Source organism: Genypterus blacodes, unplaced genomic scaffold, assembly GCF_046128005.1.
Source record: "Genypterus blacodes isolate CSIRO-AG114 ecotype Tasmania unplaced genomic scaffold, CSIRO-AGI_Gbla_v1 ptg000156l_1, whole genome shotgun sequence".
NCBI classification, from domain to species: domain Eukaryota; kingdom Metazoa; phylum Chordata; class Actinopteri; order Ophidiiformes; family Ophidiidae; genus Genypterus; species Genypterus blacodes.
Window position 1 is genome coordinate 7,471,048 of NW_027466957.1, and position 15,924 is coordinate 7,486,971.

The window sequence follows — 15,924 nt, forward strand, 5'->3', positions numbered from 1 at the left end:
TGGACAGGACAATGGGAACAGACCCCCCTTTATGTGGGCCTCCATGGGCCTGGTGACAGTCACAGTAAACAGTGGGCACAGACTGAGGCCAGGCAGTGTGAGCTGCACTGAGGGGCCTTTGACTGGGAGAACTAAAGCAAAACAAACAGTGTTTGAACCTTCCGTCTGCATCTAGTACCTCTGAAAAAGTGTGTCTCTTTTTCACCTTAACACATAAAACACTACACACATTTTCACTCAGTTATCTCATCAATATTCTCCCCAAAAACAAGCAGCTGCAAATATACTGTAGACTCTCTAGAGAACACACACACACACACACACACACAAACACACACACCATTGCACATGGCCAATAAGCCAGTGAAATCGATTGTTGCAATAATGTCTTCCTGGCCACCAAAACGCCTGAACACATCTGCCAGTGAGTGTGGAGCAATCGAGTACAGAAGTATGACGACTTGTAAATCTGTAAATCTCTGACTATGGTACAAGGACACACTCATCAGTGATCACACACAAGCTCAACATAGACAAATACACTCATAAGATCTTAACATCACCAAACCAATCAGGGTCAATAAAAACAGGCAGAGCGAAACACAATGAACTGCCTCCTCCTGCACAGTTTACTTTAAAAGTCAGTTCGGCTTAAACTAATCCTTCAGCCCAGAGCATTTGGAGCACACACACACACACACACACACACACACACACACACACACAAACACGCACCCACCTCCCACTACGATCTAAGTCAGTCTTACCAGATACACACCTCCCACTTACTACAGGTTGGAGCACGACACCAAGCCCCGAAGACGACCACACATCAGTGCAGTGCCGCACTGCTGGAAACCCTCTCATATGCTCACAAACACGAGAAAAACTCACACCCTCCATTCCCATGTGAGACTTTCCTCTCCTTTTTTTCCCTTTTTCATGGTCGGAGCGAGTGCTCTTTCCATCTGTCTAGTTATCTCTATTTAGGAGCTCAAAGCATGCGGTCAGAGGTCAGATTAATATTTATTTCATGGGTTGCCTCGGAGAGCAGCAGGCAGCGCTCCTTTGAAGGCTTGTGGATGCAGGAAGGCGGATGAGAGTCGGTAGGGGGTTTCGGGCCAAGCGAGCTCGCCGACGATACAGTAAAACCTTCTTCAGGGTAAACTGACCCTCAAATGAAGCAGTGCGGGGTCAGGGAGCAAGGACAGGAGAGGGCAGGGGCACATTTTTTTCCTCTCCCCCGCGCTCTTGCCCCATCTGCCCTCGTCTACGTTTTTTGGTGGAGCCCCGCTGTGCGCGCCGCACAAGCCAGCGGCCTGTTAAAACAGCCTAACCAGGTGGAGCTGAGCTATTGCAAATGTTCCCCTTCTGGTGTATCACACGTCCAGGGGCCTCATGAACATATGAGACACAGCTGTGAAACAGACAGAACAAAAAGAAGGGGTGAGCACAAAACCGCTTAGAAAATGGTTCCCTAAATACATCACATATAGATTTTCCACAAGCCGCTTGGCATTATTGCCCCAAGCCATGGGAAAGGATTCATGTTCAAGGCTTATGCGCCGATTTCTGGTGCTCACATTTGGAAGCTAAGTGAGTATTGAAGGACTGTGCTGGAGTACATGTTTCAGGCACATGGACTAAACTTGAGTATTTCCATATTTTCCCCTCTTCTACACCTCAGAGATTTTGCACTTTTTCTCCACTACAATTTTCTAAGAACTACAGTCACAAGTTGATTACATAATGGGACTTTACATTCGACACAAATGACACAAGGTCTAAGAAATTTCTCTAATGAAATGGAACACATCAGCAGACAGAACTGAAAATGACACTCCCTTAAACTTCCATTGTGAAGTGAAAGACTTTTTTTCCGATCCCTTGTGTTATTTTTAGGCTGAATTTTGGCCTTATTCTCATCGGAGCATTCGCCCTGTGGCTTGGGAGGGATTTGAGTATTGCTGTACCTCTGCACTGCTAGTAAATAACAGATGATGATTTTAGTTACATGCTGCACCTTGCACTGTCCTTGTCTATCACTCCTTTCCTATTTTCGCCTGTATCCTGCATGTCCTCTCACTCCTGGGCCTGCCTGCAGCCGGATATGGCCCTGCACGCGACTCCTCGCTTGGATCTGATTCATAGCTCTCAGCAGTCCAGCCAGACCCATCAGTTATAGTTGGTGTTGCTGACAGTCATAGATACCATTTTACTTAAGCTTCCCATAATGCCTGGCTGAGTCAGGCTTATCCTTTGCAGGATATTATCACTCAAGCACTGTGTCACTTGTGTCATCGGCACAGAGTTCAAGCTTGACACTGAGCTGGTCTCCTCAGCGGGCCGCATACTTATCACCATCCATTACTGAGGTGTTAGGGCCTGATAAAGGTCTGGCCAGCTCTACGCAGAGGTCCCATTTAGATTCTTGTCTCTGTAGTGGGAGACCTTGCTGCTTTGACTCTTGCTCTCATCACTCTGTAAGACTGTGTTCATCTGTCAATCAGAGAGGACCCTGGGTGATCAGTCAACTCCTCTTTAAGGGATGCTGGTTTGAGGAGCCATTAGAGAGGAGGCGGCGTAGCCAGACTGGCCCAGGCCAAAAGCTGATGAGAAACAGAGGAGCGGGAGAGCCTGAGGTAGAAAACGGGGGGCAGAGAAGCGGGAGGTGGATGTGCTGAACTATGTGGATTGTGAAGGGAGGGCAGCTCTGTTTTCTATTTGTGAGGATTAGGCTGACAGATCTGTATTTAGTTTCTTTGGGCCTCTAGCTGCAACTAATCCCCCTCACCTGCAGCGGGTGCCCCCCTTCTCTTTCCTCTGACCCTGCAGCCCCCTCTACCCTCTCTGCTTCCCCATGTTTCCCCCCTCTTGCCCAGTACAAACACATCCCAAGACAAGCACATGACTCGTTGCACTCTGTCTCCTCAGGTTAGGGCCTCACACTCGACACAAATCTCTCCTGGGCCAAAGAAACAGCAGGGGTCTCAGCCTTTCTGGAAGAGAAGAAAAAGGACCCCTGCAACCTGTGGCCTTTCACATATTATGATTTTTTTTTCAGCTTCAGTGAAGGGTTGTTCCTCATCATTTAGAGATAGCAATTACTTAGAAATTAAGAGCCATTGCTACGGAAGCAGCTTGTCAAAGCCGCTCAAGGGAAAGCAGGACCTTTGGTAAAGCTGCACATTAGGAAATATTCAGGGTCAGGGCAGGGGCACAGACCTATTCTCTTTAGATCCTGGCTCCCACACACTCTGAACAGGCCTTCACACTGAAAGACCGCAGTGCCTCCACAAACACACACAGCATGCCTGCCAGCAATTCTTGAAGGTGGGGACTCTGGATGACCTAATAGTTATAGAATCTAAGCAGATTTCTCTGTTGTTAAGATTAAAGTGACAAGAGTGCCAGATGAAAGAGAAATCCAAAAGAAAGAAGCGAGGGAGAGGGAGATCAGGAACGAGAGAGAGTGACGGGTTGATGATGAAGGATAAAGGCAAAAATTTTTATCGTTATTTTAATGTGCCAATGCCATTGAACAGTGTACCATATGTTACAAAGAATCAAGGTTTATAGCCTCTCACAGAGATTAATACATGTGTTTGCCACACACTAGCAACTTTATATTAAAAATCACTACCACATGGATGACAAATATAATTTGGATTGTGTGGGGCTCTAACTGCAGCCATTTAGCGCCCCCACCCCACCACAGCCATCACACACATGCAAACAGACACAGACAAAACACATACAGTAGACACACCTTTGGACAAGCAGCAGCAAGCATGTGTAAAGGGTCTTATTACTGAGTGTCACACAGAGAGTGATAATGGGAATTGTGTCTACACACCACTGAAGCAGGCTTACTACCTTACACCAATGAGGTGCTAACTGGCCCACACACATTCCCAGATCTTATTAATAGACGTTGTAAATGTGTAAACGTGCACTGACCTTTGGCATTAGGAGGCAGCAGACTGGTTGTTTTTGGCGTTTCAAATTTCCTGGCTGCTCTCTGCCTGTGCAGGCTATCAATAATTTTGGACATATAATGAAAACAGGCTCCATAGGATTTCACAAGACTAAAAGGCAGGTGGCTTCTTTTTTATGAAATGATAGCTGCATGTTTAATTAAAAAAGCTAACCTGGGTGATTAAACAATAGGCCAACAATGATGATTTGATAATATTTTCAACACACAGTGAGTAATTTACAGCCACACAGAGAGAGAGAGAGAGAGAGAGTTTAACCAAACTGTACTCATGAGGCTGTACACTTTACCACAATCAATATTCACTGTGAATCATATCGACAGTGCAAACAATATCCAAACCCTAATTGCTCTGGCTGCAGGGATTCCCCAACCACTGCTCACCACAATCCTGATTACATCTCCACTCCACCCTCAGACTACAGAGGCTCATGGTAAAACACACAAGGTCAATGATGTGATGCCATTTTGATGACGTATGTGGTTAACGTGTTATATATTTAGCCTGCATCTGTATGAAGATAAAAGTACTGTATACATTATATAGCACACACATGGAGTTTCAGTAATAGGTTTACATCCAAGTTGTCCAGCTTAAGCAGTGTTTAAGCAGTGATACGGACACTAAATCTACCATTTGTCAGGTGGATGTTGAAATCATTTATTTTTTTATGGTCGAAGACTTTGGTCACATCTGTGATAATCTGCACTGAAACACAACAATAGATAGTTTTATTCAAATGTGACCAAATCTTTGAAAAGATGGTGGTACATTAGTTAAATCTTGTTTTACCTCACTTGATTGTGGCATTGATTAAAGCCCTTATGAAATGGTTTAATGTACATATTTTGAAAAATTACTGCATTTAGCCTGAAATGTAAATGTGGGCTTGTATGTTTGGTGAGTGAGCCATATATATATTTTTTTTTTTCGAAGATCTTCTGAGGCCTAAAACAAGAAAGTAAACATTTATGATGGTTACTTTAACAGCTGAATGTACCATTAGAGCCTATATTAGCCGTTATATTTGGTTTGTTTGTGGCGTTCAGGGCACATTCAGAGCTGCGGAGAAAGCCGAGAGCTCCACATAAAACTCAACGCTTATCCAATCAACACCACTTAATGCCCGTAAATAACAATGGAGTCTAGTTTCCCTGAGCAGTTTGCTGAAGTTGACAAGCTCCGGACTCAACTTTGGGACAGAGTCGAGGCCAGTGCGGCTGAAAGTGAAGTCGGGAGGTAGGTTGTCGTTGTGTTTGTGCTAAAGTGGCTAATGGCTACAGCCTCAACACAGCTGGACAGAAGCCACCGCTGATTGAAGTGGCTTGTACTTGTGTTACAGTTTGTTTCTATTTCTATTTGTGATGACAATAATGATTCATAACTTTATTTACCCACTAAACCTTATAGGTGTAAAGGATATACAGTTTTTAGTGGTTATTCTACTAGATATTACAATCTATATTAGCTATTTATTGCAGTGCAACTCGGCTATTCCTCATTAAAAGTGGCACATATGGAGTAAGGATCCTTATGAGGAACTATAATCTGTTCAAGTTTGAGTCTTATAACCTATAACTTTAGTCTAACATGGCAAATTTCTGCATTATCCAACTCTCTCCCTCACACTCCATCCCCTTCTTATTCCCAGCAGGGAGATTTTGACCAGGATTGAAGGTGTCATCCTTGGAATAGTGACCAGTCTGTCCAAAGATGAAGCTCCTGTCCTCGTCCTGCCCAACAGATCCAGCTGGAACAATGTCAGGTAACTTTGTTTCTACACATCTTGAAGACTGAAATCACTTTGCTTCATTTTACAACACCGACTGTGGGGGATCCATGTAAGCCATCTGACCTTCAGCTAAACACAGGCGGTCCTGTTGTGTAAAGAAATAAATAAACATTGACTGACGTAAGTATTTGTTGGCCACACAAGATGCTCAGATTCTTGATTTTGATGTTTCGAAAGAGGAAATACAACCTTTGAAACGTCAGCTTTGATTATGAAGGCCTGAAGATGAAATAATTTCCTGCAACTTAATTAAAAGAGGATAGTCGGAAATGGATTTGAAACACACCAGCATACACACACACACACAGGCACACACACGCACACGTGGTGGTTTTCTAAGGTCTTTAATGTGACTAAGCTGTAGAGACTTAATGCACAGAACAAAGCAGACTGTCTGGTCTTGTTTAGATCAAACCTTCCTATTCTGCTTCACTCTTTTTTTTTTTTAAATGTGAGAACGCCACAGATGGAGAGCAGAGAGATTTCAGGGAGAAGTTAGGGAGAGGCTTTAGCTCAGGTAGCCTTCAGGGGTGTTGGGGTTTTAGATTTACAGTCAGACGAAGTGATTTCAGAATAAAGCATGTACACAATCAGTTTGGATTTCTGTAATGGTCTTTTAATGGTTTCTTCTCTGCATTTTCTTAACTTCCCACTTCAGTTTTGACAGTGCCATCGGACTTCAAATGAGCTCTGGAAATTCTGTCTCCACCGTTCGCAGTGACTGTCCGTCATCTGTTACTAAATTTGGTGAGGAAAACACACACACACCGCTCTTCCTGTATTTTCTAGTTTTTCTTTCTCTACAACTTTTACATTCCCTGACAGCGTGCATTCCATTCATTCAAAACCTTTACAGCTGTGCTATACTTCATGTGGCTTTCATTTGTATTCATTGTGAACATATGCATAAACAGCTCCTACGGCATTAAAGTCAGAGTTAGTTTGAGGTGACAAATTGGTAAAGACAGAACGTGTTGAGGGCCGGCTCTTAAGGATCAGTTTACCTCATGGATTTCCTAATGCGGAACAGAATCTACATAGTTTCTTTCTCTGCAATCGCCCTTTGCAAGTCGAATAAAAGGATTTATTGTGATATAGTATAATACTGAATGGCCAGCCAGGAGAAAATGGTTCTCACACATTATCCTCTGCTTTCTTCCTTATTTATAGCACAAATTGTCAAGATTCTCTCTGTCATCTACAAACTCGTGCAGAGCAACTCATATGCTACAAAGAGGTTGTTTCACATCAATACACATTTCAAATGTCTAACAAAGCAAGATAACCCTCACCTTTGGTACCGAGCAACTCATTTCAGTTTGATTCAAAAGAAAAGCAGATGTTGAAATTATTTAGATGGAGGTTTTTGTGTTGCTTTCACAGGGACATTTATTACAACGATACAATACTGTTTGGATCCCAGAGAAGCGTTGATAGTATAGTGGATGATATCTCCTGCATGCTGAAGGTTCCTCGAAGATCACTTCATGTGGTACGTACATGTATGTGATCTTAGATACTTCAGACATTAAAACATTCCAGGAAAAATGTGGATCGGTCGTGTTTTACTGTTGTGTCCCTTATATGGTTGTGTTGCATTCACTTGTGTGTTTTTGTCACCAGTTGGCCACATCCAAGGGATTAATCTCAGGTGATCTGAGTTACCTGGAGGAGGATGGCACAAGGGTTGACTGCCGCTTCAGCCCTGCTGTAAGCTTCAGAAAACCACGTATTGTAACTCAAGCATTAAAAAAAGGGCAGCATCTCTGTAAAGCTTAGAACTGAGAAGACACATTCAATCAAACACAAGCAAACAATTTTACACCTCATGTCATCAAGAGACTGAGCCAGACGTGGAGATTATTGTAGAATTTCTAGAGCAACAGTTGACCGTGTTTTCTTTCGTCTTCTGTTAGGGTGTTGCAGTTTCATCGAATATCGCTGGGATTAAAAGTATCCGTTGCCGTACCTTCATGTGTGTGTGTATGTATCTCTGTCCCTGTGGTGAGGAAGCTGCTCCTTGACCATAAACAGATATTGTATCATCTGCCAAATGTGTCCTGATTGTGGAGAAGGATGCGACGTTCCAGAGGCTGCTGGATGATGACCTCTGCAGGAAGCTTCATCCTTGCATCATGATCACAGTGGGTTCACCACTTGTTCGGTATTTTTAATGGTCTTGATTATATTGTTTTCATGATGTCATCCATTGTGAATAATTAAAAGCTGCCGTGTGTGTCTGTGCGTGTGTCTGTGTGTGTGTCTGTGTCTGTCTGTCTGGATCAGGGTAAAGGCATCCCAGATGTGAACAGCAGGTTGATGGTGAGAAAGCTCTGGGACACACTGCACATCCCCATCTTCGCTCTGGTGGATGCCGACCCTCACGGTACATCATCGTCATCTCCCTGAGTGCAAACAATGTGTCACGGCGCTCCCATACGTCCTGCATCTCCTCACATTTGCACCACGTTCCCTTCCGTTTCATCTCCACACTCGAAAACAGGATCGCGTGTCCCACTAAGTCAGCAGATGTTAGCACCTGACTGATTTGTCACGGCGGTTAGTCTGGCGATCATTTCCGCTGGCGTGATCTCGTCCAGCCGGGATCGTTCTGTTTCCATACCTCTCCCTCTCCCGTTGCATGGCGAGACACATATGTAATGCTTTACTTTGTTCTAAGCTCTGTTACACATCTCGCAGGGTAATTGCTCTGGTATGGTGGTGATTGCAACATGTCTCTGTCTCTCCCCCTGATTTTCCCAGGCATTGAGATCATGTGCATTTACAAGTACGGATCAGTGGTGAGTCCTGCCATGCCCGTTATTCCCGTACTGTGTATTACCCAGTGTGGCCTGTTCAGTGTCTCTGTGCCAGCAATATGTAATTATGCCCCTCTTTAAGTCAAAAAAAATCAAACACAACAGACCAATTATCCATCTCAGTGTATTTGAACTGACATGGTATGGAGTGAAAATATTGAGTGATTGGATGGCAATGACTGTGTGGCTTTCTGTGATGTTTGTATAATCATCTTTTTGTTTAAACGTGATGGTCATAGCCACTTTATGCCCATACAGTGCTGATTATCTCTGTGTTTACACGAGTTGTACTTGGTGTGTGTAACTGGGTCTGTGTGTGTGCCTGTGTGTGTGTGTGTGTGTGTGTGTGTGTGAATGGGTTTTTCCACAGGCCATGTCATTTGAGGCCCAGAGTCTGACCGTCCCTAGTGTTATGTGGCTAGGCCTCCTCCCCTCTGACCTCCAGAGGTTTGGACTCGCATTCCCTACTTCCTACTTCCTCCTCCTGTCTCTAATTGGGATTATATTCTGGGGACATTTAGGTTGTTTGTTTTGGTTTCTGTTGCTGTCGCTGTCACTTTTTTTTCTCTCTAAAGGAACTGCTTCAGAGAGGATATTGAGTTTTAAGTATATGTTCCATAGAACAATTTTAGGCCAAAAAGGGCTTTTAACATAAGTTTAATTGTAGTCTGTGTGATTTCTCTTCCTAAGTTTCCCCCTAAATATACTACATAATACAACTCTGCAGAGTGAGTGTGGTCAAAATGAGAGGAAGCACACGTCAACTCAACTGCCCAATGCTGACTGTGATTTACAGGATATTTAACGTCTTGTGTGTAATAAGATGAGCTCTCCATTTTCAGGTTGAGGGTGCCTGAGGATGCCCTCGTCCCTCTCACCAAGACAGATGAAAGAAAGCTCAACAGCCTCCTCAAAAGACCATACATAAGCAGCCAGCCCGACTGGCAGAGAGAGGTAAAAAACAACAAGTGGAAGAATGAGGGGAAGATTTAAAGTGTTTGTGTTCAATTAGTCTTCAGAAGATGACAACATATTTCTCAAAGTGAGACATAACAACAAATGTCAACGTAATGCTATGAGAGTTATCGCACTCCTCATTTTGTCCATATTGTCCACCCCTAACCCTTTCCTCTGTAGTGTTTTCTTTTTCTTTGAGGTTTGCCTGATTTCAGCGGCTGTTGGAGATAAACCCCTGATGATGAACAATTGTTTGCAGGTCTTCCTCATGCACGTCTCTGCATGTTTGCTCTTGTTGCAGATGGAACTGATGCAGCACTCTAAGGTTAAGGCAGAGATACAGTCCCTGGCAGCCATAGCCCCTGATTTCCTCACCAGCATCTACCTGCCCAATAAGATACGCTATGGGGGCTGGATATGAGCGCAATGCTGCCATCTAGTGGAAGGAGCAGTAAACTGGCAAAACTGGTCACAAAAACCACATGTACAATTTCTTGCCAGACTTCGTCAGAACAACCTGAATGTTGTTTTTTGTTTTGTTAATGTGTTCGGATTTGATAGAGACTTCTGTTTTCTGAACGAGTTTTTGTCATATTTGATCGTGTACAAGGCGAGGATTGTTTGGATGATATTGAATGGAAAATACGACTGAGCGTCCTTGTGTGTTGTGACGCATTTCCTCCAGCAGATGGAGACATTGTTAAATAATTTCAGTATTGGTCGACCGCGTGCTTAACTTTATTAGAGGGGAGCAATTAAAACACTAAACACCAACTCTCACTAGTTACCACGATTGGTGTTTGCTTAAACCACGAACGCATTGTAGGAAACTACACTAATAGAAGGTTTCTACTTGAATAGTCGGAGATTACATCACGTGCCTGGTAGCCTTTAGGTTGCGAAACGCGCTGCAGCTACGTCATCACTGTGTTGTAACGCTTGGAAATCGCCGGCTGGAGTTCCTACTATAGAAAGTATTGTAAGCCCGATTTTTCAAATTCAGAGAGGATCGACCAGGTAGGTTCACATTTGTAAAGATGTAAATCGTTCATTCATGCACTGTGTGAATGCTGTTGTGTTTTTTCAGATGCAATACCTTTTAAAATCCAGCACAAATCAGTTTTAAATCACGTCTCCCTTCATTGTTACAAATTCAAGTTGTGAGTGGTTGATCTATGAGGATTGTGTTGAACTACCGACCTTCCTCACGAGGTCGGCTACCTCAGAGCCATTAATTTCTACAAAGTACTGACCATGCAAGGGACTTCTGTGTCTCCTCCATGTCAGTGGAAACTAAGCCCTCTATTCTGTGATACATGGTGGTGAGGGTGAAGGTTGTTGAGTATTTTTGGTTCACTTGAATAAGAGTCAAGGTAGCTCCTCTCCTTGGCTAAGACCCTACATAGTGGAAAGGATCCTTATGTGCCCTGCCTCCTTGACTTGTCACACACAGCTGACTGCAAACACAAGTGAGTGAAAATAGTGTCTCATACTCACTGTGGATGGATTAGTGTGCGTCTGGCATGTTCCGCAAGGCATTTTTCTTTTCCACCAAAGTGGAATGGGAGGCATTCAGGTAAAAAATGTTAGTTTGCTGCTATTGGTGTTTAGAGAACATTTGCATTTATAGTTTGTGGTAGATTTCTGTGTCACGGTGATCTTAAATCTTAATGCTTTTGTATATTGTAGAGCTGCAGCCTGTAATAGAAATGTTATGTTCCTTTCATTCAAATTGGCTATATCATATGGTGTATGAATCAAAGTCAATTGATAGTGATTCAGATTCACCTGTAGTGGTTTTACCTCAGGATTTTGAGATAAATTAATAATTAATAAATAACCTCACAATCTTGCCTGTTCTTTTAACAACTCTTCCTCCCTAATGTTGCCTTTTCCCCCCATGTAGATCAACAGTACCACACATGGACACATTTCGCCACTGCTGCCCTTTCTTGACCGTCACACCCAGTGTTTTCCTGCAGCTGGCTGGGAAGTCATCGCTGGTGAGCTATGCCCAGAAGTGCCCTGTGTTGAGGGACCTGGCCTCCAGATCTCAAGCCAGGACTCTGACAGCCTTTGCTCACAATGGTTTGTGTTAAAGGGGAATTACATTGGCACATGATTATTAACTATAACAATATAATGAATGTTACATTTGAATTTTTACAAGACATTTCATCCTGTGTGCTGTGTAGGTCCAAAGCGCCCAGTCAGTGTGTCCTCAGGCCACCCTATGCCACCTGCTGGCCGAGCAGTGGGCTTCAAATGCCCGTTTCTGGCTGCAGAGCTGGTGCAGAAAAACAGCCTTGTAGTAAAGGAGGCTAGCATGGAACTGCAAGAGGACGTCATGAAGATGCACTCTTTATGCACAAGTAAGCAAAGCCTCCGTTACACTTGCAGTTATATCACCATAAGTGTTTAAGCTATGAGGTAGCTAACAATGCACTGTTTTTTTTGATCAGAGAAAATGGATGTAGATTCGTCTGTGGTGGATCTCATCAAAGAAGACAACACCAGCGCTCCTGATGTGTCTCATTTACTGCAGGATAACATTCCTGGAGGTAAGAAATACAGAATCCGCTGGACTTACCAGCCTTGGCAGAGGGATGTCTTCATCATTGCAGAAGTTTTGTAAATCTGCTCCCTTTCTTCCATCAGTCGTCACCTTCCAGTATGACAACTTTTTTGAAAAGAAGATTGAGGCCAAGAGGAAGGATCACACTTACAGGGTGTTTAAGACGGTGAACCGCTCTGCCTCGTCCTTCCCCATGGCAAGTGTCTACTCAGAGTCTCTGCATGTGAGAAAGGATGTGTCTGTGTGGTGCAGCAATGACTACCTTGGCATGAGCCGTCACCCCAAAGTCACCCAGGCCATCATGTGAGTAGATCATGAGAAATGAACGTTGTTTCATTGGAGGCAAATGATTTCTAACTTGTTTACTAACCTGTGTTTCTTTTCTTCAAGGGAGACTTTGAGAAAGCACGGTGCAGGTGCAGGAGGAACACGGAACATTTCAGGGACCAGCAAATTCCACGTGGAATTGGAAGACGAGATAGCCGACCTCCACGACAAGGATGCAGCACTGCTGTTCACTTCCTGCTTTGTAGCTAATGACTCCACATTATTTACACTGGCAAAAATGCTACCAGGTACAGCAAAGTACACACACGCAGACACATGACGTGTGACAACGTGTGACCCAGGAGATAAATAGTTAACTTTATTTGCTTGCTTCTCCAGGTTGCGAAATTTACTCCGATGCTGGTAATCACGCCTCAATGATCCAGGGTATAAGAACCAGTGGAGTCAAGAAGTTTATCTTTCGTCACAATGATGTCAGCCACCTACAAGAGCTGCTTGAGAAATCTGACCCCTCCACTCCAAAGATCGTTGCCTTTGAGACGGTGCATTCCATGGATGGTAAAGCCTCAAGCTTCTTACAAGAAGGATTTGACCTACTCTGATCTCTATTCAGCTCATCAGCCACAGTTCTTAATCATTTCTGTGTGTTTCTTATAAAAGAGAGAGAGTACATCCACATTTTATAGCATTTACTGTAATTGCTTCATTGGCTCGATTGAACAAAAACTGTTGCATGTATTACTGCATAGACAATAAACCACAACATCTTCAAACAAAACCAAAAGATAAAGCAATGTAATGAAGCAATGTCTCATAGTTGACACTTAACCAATAGTTCGTAGGAGGAAGTGCCAGTGTTGGAACTAAACCATTACACATACTACACTTCACACACCCAGAATAGATAAACAGTATCTCTTTTCAAGTTGTACTGTATGTTACTGATCCAAAATAGTCTAATGAGTGCTGTTCTTCCTCACTACAGGAGCTGTGTGCCCGCTAGAAGAGATGTGTGATGTTGCTCACAAATTTGGTGCTATAACGTTTGTGGATGAAGTCCATGCTGTGGGCTTGTATGGGCCCAGAGGAGGAGGGATTGGAGACAGGGACAGAGTCATGCACAAGATGGATATCATCTCTGGTACCCTTGGTAAGAAGAGCCTCCAGTGTTTTGACAGTGTCCTAATAAGTCACATATGCTTGTTTTTAACTTGTTGATCGTTTCCAGGCAAGGCGTTTGGTTGTGTGGGTGGCTACATTGCCAGCACGAGGACCCTAGTGGACACAGTGCGCTCCTATGCTGCAGGCTTTATCTTCACCACATCTCTGCCCCCCATGCTGCTGGCAGGAGCAAAGGAATCCATTAAGATTCTGAAAAGTAATGAAGGCCAGATTCTCAGGAGGAAACATCAGAGGAGTGTCCAGCTTCTCCGTCAGATGGTGATGGACTCGGGCCTTCCACTGGTCCACTGCCCAAGCCACATCATTCCAGTCCGGGTAAGAAAGTTTGCAGAGCTAAGGATGAACACAACCATGGCTGTAACAGTTTGTGACAAATGTGACTGGAGATCTGATTTATGGTGTGTTTGTGGGCAGGTGGCAGATGCAGAGAAGAACACAGAGGTCTGTGACATCATGATGTCCCGTTACAACATCTACGTCCAGGCCATCAACTATCCCACCGTGGCTAAAGGAGAGGAGCTGCTACGCCTTGCTCCTACCCCACATCACACTCCCCAGATGATGAGCTACTTTGTTGGTATGTCCACCTGAAACAAAATGTCCAACACATCCAAAGATCAAACTCAAACTGTGGATATAGTGTATGTTTGTGGGTGTCTACTGAAACTCTACATCACTCCCAATTAACCTCATTTGTCACAAAAATATGTAAGATAAGCAGTATCTTGTGTCTAACTTGCATCGTTTCCTCTTTTTGCCATCTTCATCTCCACAGACCAGCTGGTGAAGACATGGAAGGAAGTGGGTTTGAAGCTGAGGCCGCACTCCTCAGTGGAGTGTAACTTCTGCCAGCAGCCTCTCCACTTCGAGCTGATGAGTGAGCGGAAGCAGTCTTACTTCACAGACCTCAGTCACATGATATCAGCAGTGGCTTGATATCAGCTAAAAATACCAACAACTCCCACTCACCAGTCAGATATGTCCGTATGCTATTTATTGTATTTGAATTGAATGTATCACATTGTAAGGAATGGTCTGTAAGCATAATAAATGTCTCTGAAACATTTATATGTATGTGGTTGTATTGGCTTGCTTTATATGTTGCCACATCAACTTAACAGTAACCATATTGCTGAATCAGACTCCAGTTCAGTCACATATAAACAGTATTATATTTCAAGCAGCCACATCTGGTATGGCTCGGTTCAAATCAATGCTCACCCTCATACCTGAGTGTATAATTGAATACAGTTGTAACATACTGGATGATAGATCTGTTCATTTGCATTTAGATTAACATAGATCTGCCATAATGTTAAAAGCACATCACATAAAGGAGCAAAACCTGCAGCCTTGCTTAAGAACGTGCTGAATTAGCCTAAGAGTGATGTATCAAGCATGGCTGTTCGTGTTCATAATCAGCTTACATGAGGATCGGTAATTTTCTGCTCATTCACTCATTCATGGAGAGCATATGGTGCCATTCCTGGTTTCACCACATGGGGGCGGGCTGGGACTCCTGTTTTGCAGCTGTGCAGCTTCTACCTCCCCCACCCCTTTGAGATGACTCATTGCCGGTGCAGCAGCTTCCGTGATGAACCACTAGATGGAATTGATACAGAGCAGGATATTGTGTTTCCCATCCAGATAACACTGAGACCACACTGGCTGTAGCAAATGAAGCCAATCATCCTCCATGTACCTGACAAAGTGAGTGCAGTTCAGTACAGAGAGAATTTTAAATGATCTCTCTGCTTTATGTGCCATCAATCTGAATAAACGTGACCTGTTTTGTATTTAAAATCTTTAACTCTTCATATATATGTTCCTCCTGTAGCCATGCTTCCCTCAAATTATTCCAATAAGGAGGCCTCATGCTGTGAAACATCAATGAAAAATGAGCTCTCCTCCCATCCGTCTCATCTCTGTGTGCTTCACATTCACACACTGCACCTGCACATGACAGGAGTGTGTCTGTGTGTGTGTGTGTGTGTGTGTGTGTATGAGGTATACGTGTTGAAGCCCTGTGAACAGCTCTTGACACGCAAAAAGCGGGGATTCTGCAAATCAAAGACATTTTTTTCTGGGAGAATAACCATGAGCCATCACGTTCAGAGCATGTTATGTAACAGAAGTGTGTGTGTATGTGAGTATGAATGTGTGTGGGAGGGGTGGTCTGTCAGTCAGGTGACCGCCAAGCTCATGCAAGTCCAGCATGCGATGATTATTGTATTTCTATTGAGAGTAACTTCATTTGTATCATTTATTTGGGGTCAATAGATTTGATTGATTGTGTGTTGGCCTATATCAGCT

General features: G+C 43.7%; 2 protein-coding genes across 2 annotated transcripts; both read left to right on the top strand.

The window, feature by feature from the left end:
- Positions 1 to 5,072: 5,072 nt before the first annotated feature.
- Positions 5,073 to 10,044, top strand: spo11 (SPO11 initiator of meiotic double stranded breaks). The gene is made up of 13 exons (XM_076166808.1): positions 5,073 to 5,237; positions 5,650 to 5,763; positions 6,449 to 6,537; positions 6,961 to 7,027; positions 7,174 to 7,282; positions 7,414 to 7,500; positions 7,707 to 7,743; positions 7,825 to 7,934; positions 8,077 to 8,176; positions 8,554 to 8,591; positions 8,980 to 9,056; positions 9,452 to 9,563; positions 9,868 to 10,044. The coding sequence occupies exons 1-13, from the start codon at positions 5,137 to 5,139 to the stop codon at positions 9,985 to 9,987; spliced, it is 1,161 nt and encodes a 386-aa protein (XP_076022923.1). The 5' UTR covers positions 5,073 to 5,136; the 3' UTR covers positions 9,988 to 10,044.
- A 141-nt stretch (positions 10,045 to 10,185) lies between these two features.
- Positions 10,186 to 14,664, top strand: LOC143013191 (5-aminolevulinate synthase, non-specific, mitochondrial-like). Its single transcript, XM_076166730.1, has 11 exons — positions 10,186 to 10,583; positions 11,473 to 11,654; positions 11,762 to 11,938; positions 12,029 to 12,127; positions 12,225 to 12,444; positions 12,532 to 12,716; positions 12,808 to 12,987; positions 13,415 to 13,579; positions 13,658 to 13,926; positions 14,026 to 14,188; positions 14,387 to 14,664. Exons 2-11 carry the CDS (start codon positions 11,489 to 11,491, stop codon positions 14,545 to 14,547), a joined length of 1,785 nt encoding a protein of 594 aa, XP_076022845.1. The 5' UTR covers positions 10,186 to 10,583; positions 11,473 to 11,488; the 3' UTR covers positions 14,548 to 14,664.
- The last annotated feature ends 1,260 nt before the right edge of the window (positions 14,665 to 15,924 follow it).

Excerpts from the sequence above, each read along its gene's own strand:
- spo11 (XM_076166808.1), top strand. The coding sequence starts at position 5,137 with ATGGAGTCTAGTTTCCCTGAGCAGTTTGCTGAAGTTGACAAGCTCCGG. Across the intron at positions 6,538-6,960 it reads GTCATCTGTTACTAAATTTG|CACAAATTGTCAAGATTCTC; the intron begins GTGAGGAAAACA and ends CCTTATTTATAG. Across the intron at positions 7,935-8,076 it reads ATCCTTGCATCATGATCACA|GGTAAAGGCATCCCAGATGT; the intron begins GTGGGTTCACCA and ends TGTCTGGATCAG.
- LOC143013191 (XM_076166730.1), top strand. The coding sequence starts at position 11,489 with ATGGACACATTTCGCCACTGCTGCCCTTTCTTGACCGTCACACCCAGT. Across the intron at positions 12,988-13,414 it reads GACGGTGCATTCCATGGATG|GAGCTGTGTGCCCGCTAGAA; the intron begins GTAAAGCCTCAA and ends TCCTCACTACAG. Across the intron at positions 13,580-13,657 it reads TATCATCTCTGGTACCCTTG|GCAAGGCGTTTGGTTGTGTG; the intron begins GTAAGAAGAGCC and ends GATCGTTTCCAG.